At 38.6% G+C, this 23,527-nt stretch overlaps 1 protein-coding gene and 1 long non-coding RNA gene across 2 annotated transcripts in view; one reads left to right on the top strand and one right to left on the bottom strand.

Moving 5' to 3' along the window:
* The window catches only part of LOC306655510, a 214,048-nt gene that overhangs the window by 55,128 nt on the left and 135,393 nt on the right, over nucleotides 1-23,527 (bottom strand). The gene's annotated exons all lie outside the window — the stretch shown is intronic.
* Nucleotides 1-23,527, top strand: part of MYO5A (myosin VA) — a 217,645-nt gene that overhangs the window by 83,408 nt on the left and 110,710 nt on the right. Inside the window, 1 exon segment of the mRNA XM_079130018.1 lies at nucleotides 19,678-19,834. Within this exon segment, the coding sequence (XP_078986144.1) occupies nucleotides 19,678-19,834 (157 nt within the window).

The following is a 23,527-nucleotide window of genomic DNA, read 5'->3' as shown; positions in this document are numbered from 1 at the left end:
TTGGGTATTTTCTATACTACAGTGACACAGCCACATGGATGTTAGCAGCTCAATTTATGTAGTTAGATTGTGGAACCAACCTAGATGTCCTTCAACAAATGAATGGATAAAGAAACTGTGGTATATATACACAATGGAATATTATTCGGCCATAAAGAAGAATAAAATTATGCCATTTTCAGGTAAATGAATGGAGTTTGAGAATATCATGCTAAGTGAAATAAACCCATCCCAAAAAACCAAAGGCTGAATGATTTCTCTGATAAGTGGATGATGAGACATAATGCAGGGTGGTAAGGGAAAAATGAAATAAGAATGGATTTGCAGAGGGAAATGAGGGATGGGGAGGGGGCAGGGGGAAGGAAAGATAATAGAATGAGACAAACATCATTACCCTATGTACATGTATGATTATGCAAATGGTATAACTCTACTTAGTGTACAACCATAAACGATAGTTGTACCCCATTTGTTTACACTGAATCAAAATTTTTTAAAAAGTGGAAAAAAAAAGAAATTGAATGACCTAAGCAAAAATTCTCAGAAAACAGTTGTTTTGTTTTTGATTCTTGAAGTCTATCTGCCTTTTTAAAGAACAGCTTTCAACAGTACCAACACCCTCTTTTTTAAAAACATTCTATTTTGATTTTATATTTAATTGACATGTAATAATGCAATGTGATGTTTGGATACATGTATATACTGTGTAATTATCATATAGGGGTAATTAGTATATATAGTACCCCAAACATCTATTGTGTCTTTGTGATGAAATATCCAAGTCCTTTCTTCTAGCTACTTTAAAGTATATAGTAATTATGACTGTAGTCACCCTGCTGTACAACTTATTCCTGCTGTGACTTGGTATCTGTTAACCAATCTTTGCTTTTAGAAAAATCACAGCTATTTTATTTTATTAGAGCATTATAGTTATACATGGTAATTGGGTTCATTTTGACAAAATCATGAGTGCAAGGACTTTGATCTGAATGTCCATTCCCCCACTTTCCTTCCCTTTCCTCCCTCTATTCTCCTTCCTTTACTGATCTTCCTTTTGCTCATTTATTTTTAATTGCTACTTTCTACATGTACATAAAGGTGAAATTCCCTGTGGTGTATTTATATGTGAATATAACATGATTTTGTTAAATTCATTCCATATTTCCCTTTCCTACCCTTCCTCCTTCTCTCCCATTCTCCTCCTTCTACTCCACTTATCTTCCCTATGTATTTATGATATCCATCTTCCCTACCACCACCACCACATTCTTTCACTTATTTTGCTCTAGGTTCCACATATGCGGGAAAACATTTGACCCTTGATTTTCTAAGTCTACCTTATTTCACTTAACCGGATGTTCTCCATTTCTATCCATTTATCAGCAAAGGCCACAATTTCATTCCTTACAGCTGAGTAAAACTCTACTGTGTATACATAGCACATTTTCTTCATTCATTCATCTACTGGTGGGCCTCTAGGCTGATTGCATAATTTGCCTGTTGTAAATTGTGCTGCTATAAACACTGAAGTGGTTACATCACTGCAATTTGCTGATTTTAGTTCTTTTGGATAAATACCAAGGAGCAGCACCTTCTTTTATAGTAAATACATTTCAAAAATAAAATTGAATGCTGCAATTGTGAACTTATTGTCTAATATCAACTTTAGAGTTTAATTTTGTGTGTTTGTTTTGCTCATTTTTTGTGTTGTCCCAGCTGGCCTCAAACTTTTTGGCTCCAGTCTTTCACCTGCCTCAGCATCTTTAGTAGGTGGCACTACAGGTTCACAACACAGCCTGGATTTAAGTAGTTTCTTCTTGGAACTGACCAAAAGTAAAAATTCTTGGGAAACAGAAGAGCAACTTCATTTTGATGAGTGACAATAGTGTATAAAAGCTTAACATCTCTAATAAGAGAGAGAGGGATTAGAGTTTCAGTAAAGCCACATCTTTAAGTCACTACAATAAAACTACTTTAGAAGAAAGTATTTTATTATATTTCATATTTTATTTGTTTACAAATGGATCAAATAAAGAGAAAATAATTTTATCAATTGCCTACAAAAAAGGAAAGCCCTAGATTTTGTTTCAGATGAGCATGTTTACTTACAAGCTAAAAATGGAGGCCTCCATGCTTGTACACTTTACCAAGGTACTTGGCAGCACCCAGTGGGTGGTTATCAGAGAGTTAACATAACATGGGTGGAAATATTACATTATGTTCTGCATTAATCAAGTTTGAGGTTATCATTACATAGTTTCCTTGTTAATGATCTGGATGTGAATTGAAAGAATGCTTATTAAGTTTACAGAGAACAGATTGATTGTCTTGGGAGATATGAATAGTATTCCTTATGACCATGAAAAACTAGAGTGATAACATTTTTGTAACGGATAAAGTTCAAAAGGAAAATCCATAAAATAATATACTTGGTACAAAATGAAAACTTTATAGATATGAGAAAGACTGGGTAGACCAAATAGATATGGTAGTCACTGATGACCTCAAAGAGAAAAATAGGTTCAAGTGTAACATCTCCCTTTTTCATCAACCTAGAATGGATATCCTATTCTTGAATAATTTTTGGGGGGGTTTCACATGCCTCTATTTAGTTTAATTCCCACTTCCTCCATCTCATACAGTCTGATTTTCTCCTAATTATCACATAAGAGTCAATCCACTGTCTTCCCTAGCAAGCTTTTCCTGACTTTCCTTTCTCACTTCTTCCACTAGTTCCACAGTATACTATGTTTTCATAGTATACTGGGTAGACCTCTTTTACAGCAATTCCTACCTGCTGTATTTTTAACTGTGTACTTTTTAATTTCCTTTGAGAGGCTATGACAATAATCTTCAGGCTTCATAAAGAGGTTAGCACATTGGGACTGCTCATATCATGTTTGTTGAATGAATGAGTGAGTCATTGAAACAGACTTTTTAGGTGAGGGCTTTTAGTTAACATTAGAGACTCTGGAACTACCATTGACTGAAACAAGCCAGAAGAACTCAACTCTGCTCCCAAGCATCCAGTACCCAGACTCTTTAGAATAATTGTAGAGACCCTGGAGGAAACAGTCAATTCATGGATCAGATCTTCAATTCATGCATCTGGAGAATGGTTCAGATTGACCTGTCCTTGATGAAAGATCTCTGTTCTTTAATTTGGTTTTTAAAATTAGGTCCTTAAAGTAACATATACATCCCAAAAGTAGAAAGAAGTTTCTCGTAAAGATATAAGCACACAAAGGATTATGACTAGTGACTGATGAGCTCATCAAAATTTCAAAGAACATCTGGATGTGGTGGTGCATACCTGTAAGATTCTTGGGAAACAGAAGAAATTCTCTCTGTATTTGAACCATTTGTAATCCCAGCAATTTGGGAGGCTGAAGTAGGACGACCATAAATTGGAGGCTAGCCTCAGCAATTTAGCAAGACCCCTTAGCAACTTAGTGAGACCCTGTCTCAAAATAAAAAATAAAGAGAATCGGGGATGTAGCTCAGTGGTAAAGCACCCCTGGGTTCAATCCTCAATTTAAAAAAAAAATCAAGAAACAGTAAATCACTATACATATATAATAATCTAAAGCCAGCAGCTCCAATGACTAAAAGAGGATGGACTGTGATATTTACCTTGAAAACTGTAAAAATTTTTGTCCCTGATATTTTGACCACCCCCCTTTTCTATCATCCTCTTCTTGTTTTCCCCTGTGTATATGTCTTTATCCCTTTCTTATGGGATTTCCCTTTCCCTTCTATATCTCTAGTTGGCTCTCCCACTTCTCCTGCTCTTATCTTTTTCTTTTTGGCATTTCTTCCTATGACTACATAGAACTGAAATACATTTTAAAGACTGCACTATACTAGTTTTGTAAAAATATATGATTGCTGTTCTTGATTTAAAAGCAGTGAGGCTGGAGCTGAAGCTCAGTGGTATTATTTGCCTAGCATACATGAGGTCATAGGTCCGATCCCCAGCAAAACATATGTGTGTGTGGGCACATGCACACACACACACACACACACACACACACACACACACACACACAGAGCAAACAATGTATTGTTTTAGATTTTCCTTTTATAGTCCTTTATTGATTGTGGCCACCTTTGATTTAGGGACGATTTGGGGAGAAAATGTTGCTCATTTTAATGATAGTCATTCAAGACCACTTGAGAATCTGTAAGCCTGTCCTATTCCAATTCTTGTTCCCAAGAGTTCACTTTTGCTTAGTGTAGGCTCTGAAATATCAACCAAAGAGTCCGTTTGATTTTTTAATCAATCATAGTACTTTAGAATTTGAGGAGACCTTAGATTCCATTAATCTTAAACATAATAAAACTATGACTTAGGTCATTCGTTGCTCAAAACCATGAAAGTGACAAATGATGGAGCTAAGACTATATTAGTTTTCTATCATTGTGACAAAAATACATGAGATAATTTGCTTAAAAAGAGATAAAGTTTGTTTCGGCTCATAATTTGGAAGGTGCAGTTCCTTCTTCACTGGCCAATTGTTTTGTGGCTTGTAATGAGGGAGTACATTGTGGCAAGAGCATGTGGTGGAGGAAGCTGCTAACATCTTAGCACCCAGGAAGCAAAGAGATGCAGGAAGGGCCTGGAGTCCAATATTCCCCTCAAGGGCATGCTTCAGTAACCTAACTTCCTCATACTACCTCTTTAAAGTCCCACCAACTCCCAGTAGCATCGCAGGCTGGGGACCAAGCCTTGAACACATGGGTCTTTGGGGAGGCACTTATCCAAACCACAACAGTCCAGAATCTGAATTCAGAGGTTTATAAAATGAAAGAGTAGTAATTATTTATATATTAGAATGCTGTACTAAGTGTTATGGCTTGGTTGTGAGGTGTCCCTCAAAAGCTCACATGTGAGACAATTCAAGAAGGTTCAGAGGAGAAATGATTGGGTTGTGAGAGTCTTTACCTAATCAGTTAATTAATCCCTGATGGGACTGAGTGGTAACTGGAGGCAGGTGAGGTGCGGCTGGAGGCAGTGAGTGGTTCATTGGGATCGTGGCTATGGGGTATATATTTTGTATCTAGAGAGTGGAGTCTCTATTTCTCTCCCCTCCCCCTCCCCTCCCCCTCCCCCTCCCCCTCTCCCTCTCTCTCCCTCTCTCTCCCCCTCTCTCTCCCTCTCTCCCCCTCTCTCCCCCTCTCTCCCCCTCTCTCCCCCTCTCTCCCCCTCTCTCCCCCTCTCTCCCCCTCTCTCCCCCTCTCTCCCTCCCCCCCACTTCCTGATGATGCTTCCTGCTTCCCTCTGCCACACGCTTCCACCATGATGTTCTCCCTCACCTGGATCCCCGAGGAATGGAGCCAGCCTTCTGTGGACTAAGACCTCTGAAACCGTGAGCCCTCAAATAAACATTCCTCCTCTACAGTTGCCCTGGTTGGGTCATTTGGTCACAGCAGTGAAAAAGCTTACTAAGATACTTGGATAAAAAGAAAAGCCACTCTGTCAAAAAAATTATAGAAATATAAGAAATAATAAAGGCCCCTTAAAAACATTTACTGACTGTTGGTCATATGAATCTATGAATTGTGGAAAGAAAATGTCTCTGGCTTGTGCTTCACATCAGTGTGTGTATATGTATATTTGTACATATCTCTGTGATTCATTTGACAGTCCTTGATTATTTTGCCTTTAATATCTTTCTTCTTCCCTTTATCATAAGAAAGGGTTATTACATAAGAATTTTTAGATTTTTTGACACAACTTTTTGTCATTAAGACTTGCAGTAGTTTTTCAAAGTCTAGGATAGCAGTTTCTATTAAGATTTCCTTTTCAGCAGACTCTATTCACCCTGTTTGCTATTAGAAGGGATGCTGAAAGAATTTTGTCAAGTTATTGTCACATGGGGTATGGGGCAGAACTGATCATGGGGAGTAGGAAGAGTTCATTTTTCTGATCATATCATGGAAAGAAATCTATGCTGCTATTACTAACCCTTAATTAACGTATTGAAAAAGATAAAATTGAGGACATTTTAAATAACTAAAAAAAGACATTGGTACCAAAATAAGAACTGTTCTACTAGAGCGATTTTTTTGAAACCAGTCATGAATGAACAAAAGCAATGAGTGTATCTATCAGGTTCAGTTCTAGAAATTCAAATAAAGAGATGAGATGGGGCTGGGGAGATAGCTCAGCGGGTAGAGTGCTTGCCTCGCAAGCACAAGGACCTGAGTTTGATCCCCAGTATTGCAAAAAAAAAAAAGGATGAGATGGTAAAAATAAGGTCCAAGGGAATTTTATAAAAATAGGGATACCATAAGAATTATACCTATACCATAAGAATTAGTGATTTCTTAGTGTGTTACATAGGTCCTTCTGATTTTCTGCACAGTGTGGGAATCAGGTACAGTCTGCTACATGATCCTGGTAGTATGATATGAATGTGCTTCATGAGACCTGAACTGAATACTCCCATTATAGATTTCAAAATCTGTAAGATAAGGCAGCAACCCTTATTTCTCAAAGGAAAAAAAAGAACCTTTTTATTAGAAAAATCCTTAATCTTTACTTTGGAAATTTATTGCAAACTACTATTGATTCTGCCACTTTGGTGTCTCTTACATCCATCCGCCTCTTTCAGTGCTAATTGCTACAGCTTTTGTTCAGACTTCCATGGTTTTTCATCTGGAACCCCTGCTACCCATACTCTAAATTGCTGCCAGAATGATTTTACTAATTGGATGGTGTTACTCTTCTGTTTAAAATCCTGCAATGACACTCCATACTTTGTAGGCAAAGTTCAAATTCCTTAACCTCTCCTGTAAGACTATTAGAATTTTCTTGCTAATTTCTTCAAATTTAAATGTCATTACTCCATTTTTCATCAGAACTGAATTTTCTGCTCTTTCCTAACTTCTTATGGTTCTTAGTCTTCATTTATGCTCTCTCTTGTGCCTAGAATGTTCCCTTCTTCACTTTCCATTCCTTGTATGCCCTCTCCTGCCTAAATGTCATCTGTAGGGAAGCCTCTCTACTAATCTCTTTCTCCTCCCAATGTCCCATCACCTGTTTTATCATTTGTCATTATTGTTCTTTTTCTTATTAAACCATCAACCACCTGATGACATACATCATAGCTTATTTAACTTTCATCTGTAGTGTTTAACACAATATCTGACGTGTAAATCATAAATATTTATTGGGTAAATAAATTTCTTTTAAAAGATAAAATAATTGTGTTGTGTAATAGAAAAACCTTCTTTTCTTGTGACCTTGTAGGTTAATACCACTAAAAATTTTTGATGTCATCTTGTCTCTTTGTGAATTAAGGCCCAAATAATACCACTTTTATCTACTTGTTTAGCTATTTGATGGATTAAAGGTGACCCAAAGAGTCATCTCAAGAAATCGAAGTTTTCTCCTCCTGTTCTAGTAGAAACTGTAGGCAAAGCAGGAAGATTCATGTCTAGGCTAGGTTGCTCATTGAAGTTCTCTTCACTTGTAATCAGTGCACATTTGTGATATGTCAGGCTCTGGACATATGCTATATGTTACAGTTATAGAAGATATAGGCTCTCAGTGTTAAAGAAATGATAGTCTTGTGAGCAAGTTCATCCTTAGAGTTTTTGAGTCATTATGTGAATTACATAAAATTTAATATTACTATCTGAGTTCTGCGGTTAGTACTGGGTAAATACTGGATGGTCTCTGTAGTATTAGTATTTTTTTATTTTTTAATTTATTTTTATTGTAAACAAATGGGATACATGTTGTTTCTGTTTGTACATGGAGTAACAGCATACCATTTGCATAATCATACATTCACATAGGGTAATGATGTTTGATTCATTCTGTTATTGTTTCCTTCCCCCCTACCCCTCCACCCCTCTCTTCTCTCTATACAGTCCCTCCTTCCTCCATTCTTGCCCCCCTCCTACCCCCCCATTATGTGTCATCATCCGCTTATCAGTGAGATCATTCGTCCTTTGGATTTTTGAGATTGGCTTATCTCACTTAGCATGATATTCTCCAGCTTCATCCATTTGCCTGCAAATGCCATAATTTTATTATTCTTTATAGCTAAGTAATATTCCATTTTGTGTGTGTGTGTGTGTGTGTGTGTGTGATATATATATATATATATATATATATATATATATATCACAGTTTCTTTATCCATTCATCAATTGAAGGACATCTAGGTTGGTTCCACAATCTGGCTATTGTGACTTGAGCAGCTATGAGCATTGATGTGGCTTTATCTCTGTAGTATGCTAATTTTAAGTCCTTTGGGTATAGGCTGAGGAGTGGGATAGCTGGGTCAAATGGTGGATCCATTCCAAGTTTTCAAAGGAATCTCCACACTGCTTTCCAGAGTGGCTGCACTAATTTGCATCCCTACCAGCAATGTATGAGTGTATCTTTTTCCCCACAACCTTGCCAACACCTGTTGTTGCTTGTATTCTTGATCATTGCCATTCTAATTGGGGTGAGATGGAATCTTAGTGTAGTTTTGATTTGCATTTCTCTTATTACTAAAGATGGTGAACATTTTTTCATGTTTGTTGATTGCTTGTAGATCTTCTGTGAAGCGTCTGTTCATATCCTTAGCCTATTTGTTGATTGGATTATTTGTATTCTTGGTGTAGAGTTTTTCGAGTTCTTTATATAGATTCTGGAGATTAGTGCTCTATCTGAAGTATGAGTGGCAAAGATATTCTCCCACTGTATAGGCTCTCTCTTCACATTGCTGATAGTATCCTTTGCTGAGAGAAAGCTATTTAGTTTGACTCTATCCCAGTTATTGATTCTTGCTTTTATTTCTTGTTCTATGGGAGTCCTGTTAAGAAAGTCTGATCCTAAGCCAACAAGTTGAAGATTTGGACCTACTTTTTCTTTTATAAGATGCAGGGTCTCTGGTCTGATTTCAAAGTCCTTGATCCATTATGAGTTGATTTTGTGCAGGGTGAGAGATAGGGGTTTAATTTCATTCTGTTGCTTATGGATTTCCAGTTTTCCCAGCACCATTTGTTGAAGAGGCTATCTTTTCTCCATTGCATATTTTTGGCACCTTTGTCTAGTATTAGAAAATTGTATTTATTTGTGTCCGTGTCCTCTATTCTGTACCATTGATCTACCTGTCTATTTTGGTGCCAATACCATGCTGTTTTTGTTACTATTGCTTTGTAGTATAGTTGAAGTTCTGGTATTGCGATACCCCTGTTTCATTCTTCCTGCTAAGGATTGCTTTAGCTATTCTGGGTTTCTTATTCTTGCATATGAATTTCATGATTGCTTGCTCTATTTCTGTAAGGCATACGTCATTGGGATTTTAATTGGAATTGCATTGAATCTGTATAGCACTTTTGGTAGTATGGCCATTTTGACAATATTAATTCTGCCTATCCAAGAACAATGGGAGATCTTTCCATCTTCTAAGGTCTTCCTCAATTTCTTTCTTCAATGTTTTGTAGTTTTCATTGTAGAGATCTTTTTCCTCTTTGGTTAGATTGATTGCCAAGTATTTTATTTTTTTTGAGGCTATTGCAAATGGAGTTGTTTTCCTCATTTCCCTTTGAACTGTTTCGTCGCTTGTGTATAAAAATGCTTTAGATTTATGCCCCGGCCTGCAGGACATCAACGGGTACCTGGAGGGGGGTGCTGGGATTGAGTGAGACAAGAGACATGAGAAATGGAGACAAGACAAAAGCCTGATCAAGTCTCGTTTATTAGAGGAATAAACACAGTTAATATAAAGTACAGAAACCAATCAGAGTAAAGCGTGCGATGGCAAGACTAGTCTCGTGCCAGAACTCCAATAAGGAAGTGTAGTTGTCCAATCATGAAGCACCACGCAATCTAGTGTGATGCACCTGGTATAGTCTGACAGGTGTGTAAACAGGTAATGGCACGCCCCACCAACATCTGGCAGGCGCCATCTTAGCTCAGCATGAGGCGAGGCAGGGGGCGTGACCATGAGTCAAAGCGCCTGACCATGAGCCAAGGCGCGTGACCTTGAGGCAAGGCAGGGCGCGTGACCTGCCGGCTCCGGACAGGTCCCCCTTTTTTATTTTATAGAGCTGGAGTGACAGTCCCTCGGGAACTGCGCCTGTCTTAGGTTGTCCGTGCCAGAGCAGCATCCTTACCCGTCATTGGATAATGAGGCTCTAGCCCTCATTTCCTGTCTTAGGTTGGTATGCGCTCCCATGAATCTTATCTGTCATTGGCTGACCAGTTCAGCACACAGGGGTGATGGTCTATTACGATCTAATATTGATCAAATGTTGCACCATCACAATCCATCATCTCCAGCCGATGGTAATGAACCTGAATAGGTTTTGCGTGTATAGCCTCAATTTGAGCTTTGATGAAAGTCATAATCTTGTTGAATATCAAAGGACCTATAGATATGACTAGCAGCAAGAAAAGGAGGGAACCTAAGAAGGGAAGGAGATGGGGAAGGAGTCCACTGAATCCAGTCCATAGTGGATTATCAGCCAGTGCTCGTCGGCGTCTTTCTAGGTCTTCTTGCAGCTGTTTGATCTTGTCCTTAACGATTCCTGACTTGTTGGCATAGAAGCAGCACTTCTCCTGCAAAGCCAAACAAACGCCTCCCTGTTCAGCAGTTAGAAGGTCTAAACCTCTTCTATTTTGTAGATTCTGCCAAGGAATCTACCTGATCTTGAAGATCTTGTATGGTGCTTGAGAGTATCTGTACATCAGAAATCAATTGTCTGGATAATTTAGTATATTGAGTAAGAGAGATCCCCAAACCAGCAGTACCTGAGGCCACTGCTGTAGTTATTCCAAGTCCTGCAAGTAGAGGAATGAAAGTGACAGCGCGTTTAGGTCGCCCTGTAATGTAGTCAATTGTTGGTATAGGGACAGGCTTATCTCCTGGAATAATGTCTACATCTGGGAGTAAGGCAGCTAAGACACATAGTCCAGTCCAGTTGATAGGCAGTTGAGTAAAAGCCTTATTACCTCCACAAACGAACACAGTGCCATTAGGGGGGCACAATGGCTGCGAAAGATTGAATGTCTCAGAACAACCACTAAAGGTTATAGTCCCTACGTCTAAATCCCAGGTATTATTATAGCCAGGTGAAAAAAAGCAAGTAGTATTGGAGTACAAGAATGACTGTACTAGAAATGGTGGAGTTGGTAAGCAATTTCTACCAGCAAAACTGGACCAAGACGCATCAAGATTGGTCATAGTCTTATAACTTATCACTGTGAGGTTGGTAGAAGAGTTATTTCTATAATCAATTGGGATAGCTAGTGGAACAGGATATCCTTGCTGAAGGCAAAGCCAACAATCTACAGTCAAGGGAGAGTTGGACCGATTAAGCAAGGCGTGAGTGGCCTCAAGGATATCATATGTGGCAGGGTCTATCTCAGAAGGTCTGTGGTTGGGTAATGCTAGTGGGTGATATAACAGACTGGGATGCAGTTCCTCGTACATCCGTTGAATTTTTTCATGGACTTGCATGGCTCTGTTAGAATCTTGGGGGCCTCCTCCATCAGACACATGTAGGGGTGCCATAGTAGACCAGCAAACTGTTTTCCCCACTAGGTCTGCAGGACATGAGGCAACACTTAATTTTCCAGGATTATTAGACCAATCCCCTCCAGTTGATCCTGGATGAGACTTTATTAATGTAGTAGTAAAATAGGTTTTGTTCCCTGAAGAACAGGTCTGAGCTGAGGAATAACAAGAGCTATGGAAGGAAGTGTGAAAGGTCGTGCACGAACAAGGTGCATATTTGCCATTAACTGAGGGAATAATCTGTGGTTTTTCGATACAGTACCACAGTGTATGTGTCGTCCAAAATGCGATGTGACTGCCACAATCTATCTCTATGCGTTGTTTCGGGAGATTACCGATGTATGACGGCTTGTAACTTGCCTCATCAGTACTCATTATAAATCCTCCCTCACACTTACATGGTTTGTTTTTGAGCTCCAGTAAATACTCACTAGCTTTAGCAGGGTCCTCAGACCCTGCATGGCTGTAGGAGAGCAGTGAACAGGCAGCCATCATCCAGAGAAGCAATGTTTTGTTCATTCCTGTGGAAGGAAAAGAAAAGACTCTCAGGGATGATTTTTATCCCTGGAGGAGGTAACTTCATTAACTTGGCGTACAAGGCGCTCTGGCAGCCATCTGGCTGCATCAGCTTTTTGAGAGAAGATGCAGACTGAAATTCGACCCCAGATTAAGACTGGGTCTGGACCATGCCATGAACCATCCAATGGATCTTTCCATTTTACCATGGCAAAATGCTTTTGAGATTCCGGGTGCCAGAAACGATCAGTGGCAGATTTCCCATGATCATCCATTTTTAAAAAATTGAGAATGAGTAAAGCATGATTGAGTATATTACAGGGAGAACCCTTGATTGGGTACCATTCCCCCTTTTTTATTTTATCAATAGTAGTTTTAAGAGAGAGATGTGCTCTCTCAACCATTCCTTGGCCTTGAGGATTATAAGGAATTCCAGTGACATGTTGAATTTGTAATTTTTCACAAAATTTTTGGAGGGTTTTTGCTGTATATCTAGGGCCATTATCTGTTTTAATTTGTTTAGGTATGCCCAAGACTGAGAAACAATGTAATAGATGGGCAATTACATGTTTCGTTGCTTCTCCAGCCTGAAGTGTAGCCAATATAAATCCACTAAATGTATCTATGCAAACATGAATATATTTTAGATTACCAAACTCTAAAAAATGGGTAACATCCATTTGCCACGCCATGTTAGGAACAAGGTCTTTAGGATTAACTCCTAGATGTGGAACCGGTAGATGAGTAGCACATGTGGTACAGCCTATTATTATTTGCCTTGCTTGTTCTCTAGTGATTTTATAGAGTAACCTAAGAGAGCGGGCATTTAAATGATGTAGGTTATGAGTGTCTTGAGCTTGCTTAATATTATCTGAAAAAGCTACTGCAACCATTTTGGTGGCTGTGTCAGCAATTCTGTTGCCCTTAACTAATGGCCCTGGAAGGCCAGAGTGAGCTCTGATGTGTCCAATAAACAAAGGCTCCCTTCTATTATGGATAAGTGTCTGACATTGAAGGAACAGTGATGCTGTTTTAGAAACATGTCTGATCTGAGAGACAGTTTCAAGGAGTGGCACCGAGTGCGCTAAGTAGGCACTGTCCGTGTAGATATTAAGGGGTTAATTGGGAAAGGCAGATAAAACTGCAATAAGAGCCTGTAATTCAGCAAGTTGGGCAGATGTACATTTTGTCTGGAAGGTGACAGTTCTATCAAGGAAGGTGTAAGCAGCTGTTCCTGTGGATGATCCATCAGTAAAGACAACAAGAGCGTTGTGTAAGGGCTCCCTTCTAATAATACGAGGGAACACAAAAGGATGTAGTTTGCAAAACTGAACCAATTTATTTGGTGGATAATGATTATCTATATCACCTGTGAATGAGGCACAAGCTATAGGCCAGGTGTCAGTATTTTGTAACAGCCAATTGACCTGAGATCGGGTGTAGGGTTGAATAATCTTATATGGCTCTATTCCAAAATATTTTCTAGAATCTTCTCTCCCCATGATAATCACATCAGCTACTGCATCATAATAAGGCAATAGCACTTTTTTGGGTGAGGAAGGAAGATGAATCCACATAATAGGATTATCTTGCCAGAAAAGACCCGTTGGAGTGATGTAAGTATTAAATATAATGAGTGTTAAGGGGCGAGAATAATCAATATTGGTAACAAATTGACCTGCAATAGCATCCTCCACCTTTTTAAGAACAGCTAATGCATCAGGAGATATAGTCCTGGATGATTGTGGATTAGGGTCTCCTTTTAATATCTCAAACAATGGTTTTAACTCCCCTGTGGTTAATTTAAGATATGGTCGAAGCCAGTTTATATCACCTAGAAGCTTCTGGAAGTCCTTAAGTGTATTTAAACGATCTCTCCTGATTGTTGCCTTTTGATTAATAATCCTAGGCCCATTGAGCAGGAAACCTAGGTAAGTATAAGGGTCTTGTAGCTGAACATTTTCTAGAGCAATTTGTAGTCCTACTGCAGTCAGCTGCTGTTTAAGTTGTGTGAGACAGAGTAATACCTGTTCTCCTGATTGTCCTGCTATGAGTATATCATCCATATAATGAATAATATACATTTGTTTCCAAGAATCTCTAATAGGCTGTAAGGCACAAGCAACAAATTTTGGGCATAAGGTTGGACTATTAGCCATTCCTTGTGGCAATACCTTCCACTGATATCTTTTCATAGGTTCTCTAAAATTTATTGATGGTAGACTAAAAGCAAATCTTTTTTGATCATCTACATGTAGAGGGATAGTAAAAAAACAGTCTTTGAGGTCAATAATTACCTTAAAATATCCTTGAGGGATGGCTATAGGAGATGGCAGCCCTGGTTGCAGGGCTCCCATGAGCACCATAGTGACATTGACAGCCCTTAAGTCCTGTAGTAATCTCCATTTACCAGATTTTTTCTTAATTACAAATATAGGAGTATTCCAAGGAGAATTACTCTCTATGATATGTCCGGCTGTTAGCTGTTCCTGCACTAACATTCGAGCAGCTTCAAGTTTTTCAGAAGTTAGCGGCCATTGATCAACCCAAACTGGTTCATCTGATTTCCAAGTTATTGGATCTGCACACAGTTGGGGTGTAGGCATGTCAATGGCCGAAATCAAAAATTTCCCAAGCCTTTTCTGTCAATCTGTCCTACATTGGGAATGGGGTGTAAAATACCATTTTCGGCCTTTCCTAGCCCTTTTCCTGGTGTATATCCCTGAGATAGCATTTGGGCAGCAACCGTTTCATTGGGGCTGCACATGATTACTTTCATCTGAGATAATAGGTCTCTTCCCCACAAATTAACAGGCAAATGAGGTATAATATAAGGCTTAATGAGACCTGTGTTGTTTTCTTTGTCTCTCCAAGTGAGGTATTTAGAACTCTGCTTTGGATTTGTACTTTGACCAATACCCCTAAGATTAGTCATAGTTTCTGTGGTAGGCCAAGAAGAAGGCCAATCCTCTTGTTTAATTATGGTCACATCTGCTCCTGTATCTATTAGACCTGTAAAGGACTTGCCATCTAGCCATAAGGTCAAAGAAGGTTTTTGATCAGTTATGTGTTGTGCCCAATATACATTAGAGGATCCAAAACTTCCATTTCCTCTCCTAGGATTTTGAACTGGGTGTTTGGTTGGAACTAATGGTAACAGTGTCAGCTGTGCTATTCTTTCTCCCTGAGTAACAGTAATAATGTTGTTATCTGTTTTAGCCATGATCTTAATTTCTCCCAAGAAATCTTGATCTACAACTCCTGGGAGTACTTGTAAACCTTTCATGGTAGAACTACTTCTTCCTAAAATTAAGCCAAAATAACCTGAGGGCAATGGGCCAAAAATTCCAGTATTCAAGGCTTGAGGGCCCATGTCAGGAGTTAATACGACATGGGAGGTGGAACTGAGGTCCAATCCTGCGCTCCCTGGGGTTGCTCTACTGAGGTCTGAAATGGATTGTTGTCGCTGCTGTTGGCTGGAATGAAACTGATTGCCCCATATGCTTGTTTCGGGGCCTGAGGCTGGCCCCTCCTCCCGTTTCCCTGATGTGGCGGAAGGGGATTTCCCTGATTGTCTCTTTTGGACTTGCATTCATTAGCCCAATGTTTTCCTCTCTTGCACCTAGGGCAGAGACCAGGTATTTTGGCCTCAAGAGTTTTTTGTAAATCTGATCTGCAGTCTTTGGCAAAGTGTCTGCCTTTGCCACATTTAAAACAGGCCCTTTTGTTTTTGTCTTTATTATTAAGAAAATCCCTCACTGTCTATCCACTAAAAGCAGCTGCCATTGCTAAGCCCTGTTGATAAGAAGGTCCTATATCTGAGCACAGACGAATATATCCTGTTAAATCTGTCTTCTTTCTGTATGGTCTTATAGCGGCTTGGCATGCGGGATTGGTATTTTCATAAGCAAGTTGCTTGACATAGTCAAGACCTGCATCAGAACTGCCAAAAATACGACCAGCCGTTATTATAAGTCTGTGAACAAAGTCAGCAAAGGGCTCATCAGGGCCTTGTTTGACTCCTGTAAGAGACATGCTGATGTCTCCCCTACTAGGCAATTTTCTCCAGGCCTTAGTGGCTGCCGCCTGTATCTGAGCATACGCTCCAGGGTCATACTGCATCTGATTGTCTGTGGTTTCATAATCACCTACTCCAGTGAGCATATCAAAAGTCCACCCATTTCCTGCTTGTTGATTTCTTTTAGCTGTCTTTTTGCAATTTTCAAAATATTCAGACTTCCAAAGCAAGAAGTCACCTCCAGTCAGGGTGGCTCTAACTAAAGTATTCCAATCCTGTGGTGTTAACCAATTTTCTGCTATGGAGTCTAAAATAGCAAGGGTGTATGGCTCTGTAGCTCCATACTGAGAAACAGCAGTTTTTAATTCTTTTATGATAGTAAAATCAAAGCCAATGTGGTGCCTCCAGGGTTGTCCCTGGTTATCCCTTGTCTCAGTAACAGGGAAAGCACTTAGCAGAGGGGGTTTTAAATCCCTGTTGATTAAGGGAACTCCTCCTCTTGGACACTGTTGTCCAGATAGAATTTGAGGGCGAATATCCCTTTTAAATCCATCAGGACTGGGCACTGCCTCATTGCCTGTCTTTAATTTTTGTAACCTGGTAATCAGAACTTGGTATTGTTCCTCTAGATTTATTTGTTCCTCCAAATGTTTAATTTTCTCTTTAAGGTCTTCCTTTGGATCTATCACCGCCATTGCCATAGGAGCAGAGTGTGTGCGATAGGGAGGTGGATATGAGAAAACGGACTGTCCTTGTTTAAGCGGGCAGTCAGGATTAGGATATTTTGAGGCTTCCTCATTTATGAGGTCCAAATCAACTTCCTCGTCATCTATTTTATTCTCGTTTGAAGGGTCTTTAAAACGAGTCAATGAAGGATAAATTTTAGGTGGAGCTTCATTCTGATGTTGAGTTTTCTTTTTAACATCTGTGCTGCCTGCATCTGGAAAAGGACTTGTAACTTCCTCATCTTCACTCTCAAGGGAAATAAGATTTACCTCTCCCTTTTCCTCGGAGGGCTCTCCCTGAAGATCCTGTTTTGATGCTGCTTTTAAAATGTCCTCTGAGTAACTGCTGCTGCTGTATCAGAATTATTTGTTGTATGTTCTAAAAGTTCCTTTATGAGACTCCAGTAAGCAAAAGCTGTAATAGGAACTTTATCTGCGCCAAATGTTCTGTGAAAATCTCCCAAAGCATCTCCCACCCTATTCCAACTTCTTATATTAATGCTTCCTTCTTGTGAGAACCACGGACAGGTGTCCTTAATAAGGTCAAAAAACTTAAAAAGATCATTACTCTTAACCTTTACTCCCCGTGTCTTTAAAGCTTCTTTTAATTGCTTAACAAAAACTTTATGCTTACTTAATTCTTGTCCCATAGTTAGGTGCTACTGTACCTTTAAGAACGGCGCGGCAGGCTCCCGCGGCGAACTTTGTCGAACTGACTTTCACTTTCACTTTTTTTTTCTTCTTCGGCCGAACACTTACACGCCTCTTCCCTCGCGAATTCCCCCATATCCGAAGCCACACCGTTGGGTGCCACTTGCCCCGGCCTGCAGGACATCAACGGGTACCTGGAGGGCGGTGCTGGGATTGAGTGAGACAAGAGACACGAGAAATGGAGACAAGACAAAAGCCTGATCAAGTCTCGTTTATTAGAGGAATAAACACAGTTAATATAAAGTACAGAAACCAGAGTAAAGCGTGCGAAGGCAAGACTAGTCTCGTGCCAGAACTCCAATAAGGAAGTGTAGTTGTCCAATCATGAAGCACCACGCAATCTAGTGTGATGCACCTGGTATAGTCTGACAGGTGTGTAAACAGGTAATGGCACGCCCCACCAACATCTGGCAGGCGCCATCTTAGCTCAGCATGAGGCGAGGCAGGGGGCGTGACCATGAGTCAAAGCGCCTGACCATGAGCCAAGGCGCGTGACCTGCCGGCTCTGGACAGATTTATGCATGTTGATTTTATAGCCTGCTATTTTGCTGAATTCCTTGATGAGGTCTAGAAGTTTTCTGGAGTAGGTTCTCGGATCCTGTAAATATAGAATCATGTCATCCACAAATAGTGACAGCTTAAGTTCCTCCTTTCCTGTTCGTATCCCTTTAATTTCTTTAGTCTGCCTAATTGCTCTGGCTAGAATTTCGAGGACAATGTTGAATAGAAGTGGTGAAAGAAAAGCCCAGGACCAGACGGATTCTCAGCTGAGTTCTACAAGACACTCAAAGAAAAACTCATTCCAATACTTCTCAAAGTATTCCAGGAAATGGAAAAGGAGGGTACCCTACCGAACTCATTCTATGAAGCTAATATCACCCTCATACCCAAACCAGGAAAAGACACATCAAGGAAAGAAAAATTTAGACCAATATCCTTGATGAATATAGATGCAAAGATCCTTAACAAAATATTGGCAAACTGTATCCAAAAACATATTAAGAAAATTGTGCACCACGATCAAGTGGGGTTCATCCCTGGAATGCAAGGATGGTTTAACATCCGTAAATCAATAAACATAATCCATCATGTCAATAGACTTAAGGATAAGAATCATATGGTTATTTCAATTGACACAGAAAAAGTGTCTGACAAAATACAACACCCCTTCATGCTCAAAACACTAGAAAAATAGGGATAGTAGGAACATACCTAAACATTGTAAAGGCTATTTATGCTAAGCCCATTGCCAACATCATTCTTAATGGAGAAAAACTGAAACCATTCCCTTTAAAAACAGGAATGAGACAGAGGTAGATTTTTAATGACTTCTTCTATTTCATTGCTTAATATTGATCTGTTTAAATTGTGTATGTCCTCGTGGTTCAGTTTGGGAGGAGCATGTGTCTCTAGAAATTTGTCAATGTCTTCGGTAGTTTCTATTTTGTTGGAATACAGATTTTCAAAGTAGCTTCTCATTATGTTCTGTATCTCAGGGTGTCTGATGTGATATTTCCTTTTTCATCATGAATTTTAGTAATTTTAGTTTTCTCTCTCCTCTTTGTTAGTGTGGCTAAGGGTTTGTCTATTTTGTTCTCTGTAGTATTATTAACAGGAGTAGTATCCCATCTCCATATCTTCAGACATGACTGTAGCTTGATGTATTTGAATGAAATCAGCCTGAAAAATGGATTATTTCTTCTCTGGTAATGAAGGTATTTTATTATGAGCTGGAGTTTGTGGGAAATACTTCATGAATTGTTACTGAATAGATAATTTGAAATATTTTAAATGGTTTTATAATTTTAATTAGATTTTTTTTCTAAATATCTAAATATTTTGCTCTACTATGGACTTTCTCTTCTGAGGTGGTTGACAACAATAATGTATGATACCCAAGTAATTCTCCAGGAGTAAAATATGTTTGAGTTGTGTATATATACCAAAAAATTCTTACAGTGTGATGCTAAATAAATGGTATATATCTTCAACCTCTATCTTCATTTTTAGTTTATAGGTAGTTGTTTTTATTAGGCAATAGCATTCTTGTGTTTCTTTCCATAGTGTTGCATGTAGAATCCAGCAGAAATACACTGTGCTTCATCAATGAGCCTGAAGTGGAAATAATGTTAATCACATTCAAAGCAGGCAGCACTGGCAATTACTCTTCTTTGTTTTACAGAGATGAACGAAATCAGTCCATCATTGTAAGCGGAGAGTCTGGGGCAGGAAAAACAGTCTCAGCTAAATATGCCATGCGATATTTTGCAACTGTAAGTGGTTCTGCCAGTGAGGCCAATGTTGAAGAGAAGGTCTTGGCCTCCAACCCCATCATGGAGGTAAGACAGCAGCATCCTGGGCCTTCATACTAATTCTGTTGCTAAGAAACATGCTGAAAAAACTAATTGATATAAGTTATGTCAGTTAATCTGGGGCCTCCCAGACTCTTAAAATCAGGAAAATACTTTTCTACACGTTTGTAAGAGATCTACAAAAAGTGAAAATTCTGTAAAGTAATTGAGTAAAGCTCAGCCATCAAGTAATCTGCTTTAATTCATGATCTTGTGTTTTTAACCTGCCAACAGAATTGTTGCCTATAATACCAGGCAGCAGTACTTTGTTTTCTAAAGTTTCTTTCTCTCAGTTCATTGACTCATTGTTCCTTGTAACAGAAGTACAAGTTACTCATCCCCTGTCTCCTGAGTTTTTTATGCTCTTTCCAAAACATGGGGTTTCCTTTGCTCAAGCATAAATGTGCTTCATTATTTGTTTTCTGTGCTTAGTCCAACCTATTTGGCTTTAAATTTAAAGTTTTCCCCTGGTTTGAATTATAAACTTAAACTATGATCTCATAAACATTTTTCTTTTTTGTTTTTGTGAATCACATAACGTGGGTATAGGTTAGTAAAAGAAATTCAGTAATTATAAATTCTTGAGAGGGAAAAACTATGAAAGGACAACATGCTTTCAAAAATCAAGTACATATACAAGGTAGAAATGACTATGCCAAAGAAAATAGAGTATTTCCTTTGAATATAATTTTAGGAAAGTTATAGTTTTGTAAGAAAATGGGGAAAAATAAGTTCTGTTAAATGGAGAAAAATTTGTTTGAACATACAGAAACAAACCTTGTTTTTTAAAACTTCAAATGGGTATTTTTTATTCCTGTCTTTTTCCTTTGTCAAGCCTTATTTATCACCTAAACACAGATGGAGTTAAAACTGACCTGGTGCACCTGTGGTACAAGTGATTTTTGCAATAATCTGTCCAGAGGTAAATTGTGCCTGGTTTGCAGTGCTGTGTGTGACACTTCAAAACCCAATGCTGTGAACCTCTTCTGTATAGGGTTGCTCTCTAGAGACAAAGGGCTTCTGTTCTTGGAATCTCAAGATAAGATACTTTGGGGAAGTTGAGAGGCCTCCAAGGCTGTGTGTGTCATGGAAAGAAAACTAGAAAAGTTTTCTGAAATAGACTGAACAGGAAGAAATAGATGTTGGAGCCAAAAGAGAGTAGTGAGCTTGGCACAGTGGTATACTACTATAATCCCACTATTTGGAAGGCTGAGGCAAGAGGATTGCAAGCTTGAAGCTAGTCTTGGCAATTCATTGAGACCCTATCTGAAAATAAAATAAAAATGGATGGGGATGAAGCTCACTGGTGAAGGTTCAGTTCTTAGTACCAACAAACAAATAAAGAAAAAGAAAGTAGTGAAGATTTTAAGCAAATTAAGATTTTCAAAGAATTTTTACCATGTTATAGATTTGTGGGTTTTACTGATGTTATTATTAGGTAAATACAGTTTGTGGAGCCAGCTTTTTATTTTGTATGAGAAAGCAACAGGATTTTGTTTTATCATGACAACAATTTTCTAGTATTTGGCAACAGTTCAGGCCATTCTAATCCCTAATGTTAGAATATCCTGAAGTCTTTATTATGATAGCATTAGGAAATTCCTTGTCTCCTAGGTTAGACCATATGAAACTATGATTTGGAATTTTCTTGGAGATAACTTAAATCCAGAATGAACCTTTTAGAATGTGTCAAAAGATGAATGAACTATTATATGACCTCTTTCAAAAACAACCACATTAATGTTTCTATAGTACAGGTTTGAGTTGTGTGAATAGAAATGATATTAAAATTTTGGAATGGACACAGACTACTTTTTTTTTCCCCTCACTCCCACCCCTCCCACCCCTCTTTCCTTTATATAATCCATCCTTCCTCCATTCTTGCCTCCCTCCCACCCCCCATTATGTATCATCATCTGCTTATCAGAGAGATCATTCATCCTTTGGATTTTTGGGATTGACTTATCTCACTTAGCATGATATTCTCCAACTTCATCCATTTGCCTGCAAATGCCATAATTTTATTATTCTTTATGGCTAATATTCCATATATATATATATATATATATATATATATATATATATATATCTCACCGTTTCTTTATTCATTCATCAGTTGAAGGGCATCTAGGTTTGTTCCACAATCTAGCTGTTGTGAATTGAGCTACTGTGAACATTGATGTGACTGCATCACTGTAGTATGCTGATTTTAAGTCCTTTAGGTATACACCAAGGAGTGGGATAGCTGGGTCAAATGGTGGGTCCATTCCAAGTTTTCTAAGGAATCTCCACAATGCTTTCCAGAGTGGCTGCACTAATTTGCATCCCCACCAGCAAAGTATGAGTGTACCTTTTTCCCCACATCCTTGCCAACACCTATTGTTGCTTGTATTTTTGATAATTGCTACTCTATTTGAGGTGAGATGAAAACTTAGAGTATTTGATTTGCATTTCTCTTATTACTAGAGATGTTAAGCATTTTTTCATGTATCTGTTGATTGCTTGTAGATCTTCTGTGAAGCGTCTGTTCATATCCTTAGCCCATTTGTTGATTGGGATATTTGTATTCTTCCTGTAAAGTTTTTTGAGTTCTTTATAGATTCTGGAGATTAGTGCTCTATCTGAAGTATGTGTGGCAAAAATATTCTCCCACTCTGTAGGCTCTCTCTCCACATTACTGATAGTTTCCTTTGTTGAGAGAAAGCTTTTTAGTTTGAATCTATCCCAATTATTGATTCCTGCTTGTATTTCTTGTGCTTTTGGAGTCATGTTAAGGAAGTCTGATTCTAAACTGACATGATGAAGATTTGGACCTACTTTTTCTTCTATAAGGTGCAGGGTCTCTGGTCTGATTCCAAGGTCCTTGATCCATTTTGAGTTGAGTTTTGTGCAGGGTGAGAGATAGGGGTTTAGTTTCATTCTGTTGTATATGGATTTCCAGTTTTCCCAGCACCATTTGTTGAAGAGGCTATCTTTTCTCCATTGTATGTTTTTGGCACCTTTGTCTAGTATTAGAAAATTGTATTTATTTGGGTTTGTGTCCATGTCCTCTATTCTGTACCATTGATCTACCTGTCTATTTTGGTGCCAATACCATGCCATTTTTGTTACTATGCTCTATAGTGTAGTTGAAGTTCTGGTATTGTGATGCCCCCTACTTCACTCTTTCTGCTAGGGATTGTTTTAGCTATTCTGGATCTTTTATTTTTCCACATGAATTTCATGGTTGCTTGCTGTTTCTATGAGGTACGTCATTCAGATTTTAATTGGAATTGCATTGAATTTGTATAGCGCTTTTGATAGTATGGCCATTCTGACAATATTAATTCTGCCTCTCCTAGAACATGGGAGATCTTTCCATCTTCTAAGGTTTTCTTTAATTTCTTTCTTTAGTGTTTTGTAGTTCTCATTGTAGAGGTCGTTCACCTCTTTTGTTAGATTAATTCCCAAGTTTTTTTTTTTTTTTTTTTTTTTTTTTTTTTGAGGCTATTGCGAATAGGGTAGTTTTCCAAACTTCTCTTTCAAAGGATTCATCACTTATGAATAAAAATGTATTAGATTTATGAGCATTGATTTTATGTCCTGCTACTTTACTGAATTCATTTATGAGTTCTAGAAGTTTTCTGTTGGAATTTTTTGACTCCTCTAAATATAGAATCATGTCATTGGCAAATAGGGATA

This window comes from Sciurus vulgaris (assembly GCF_902686455.1).
Source record: "Sciurus vulgaris genome assembly, chromosome: 2".
NCBI lineage: Eukaryota > Metazoa > Chordata > Mammalia > Rodentia > Sciuridae > Sciurus > Sciurus vulgaris.
This window is presented reverse-complemented; position numbering and strand designations above follow the sequence as displayed.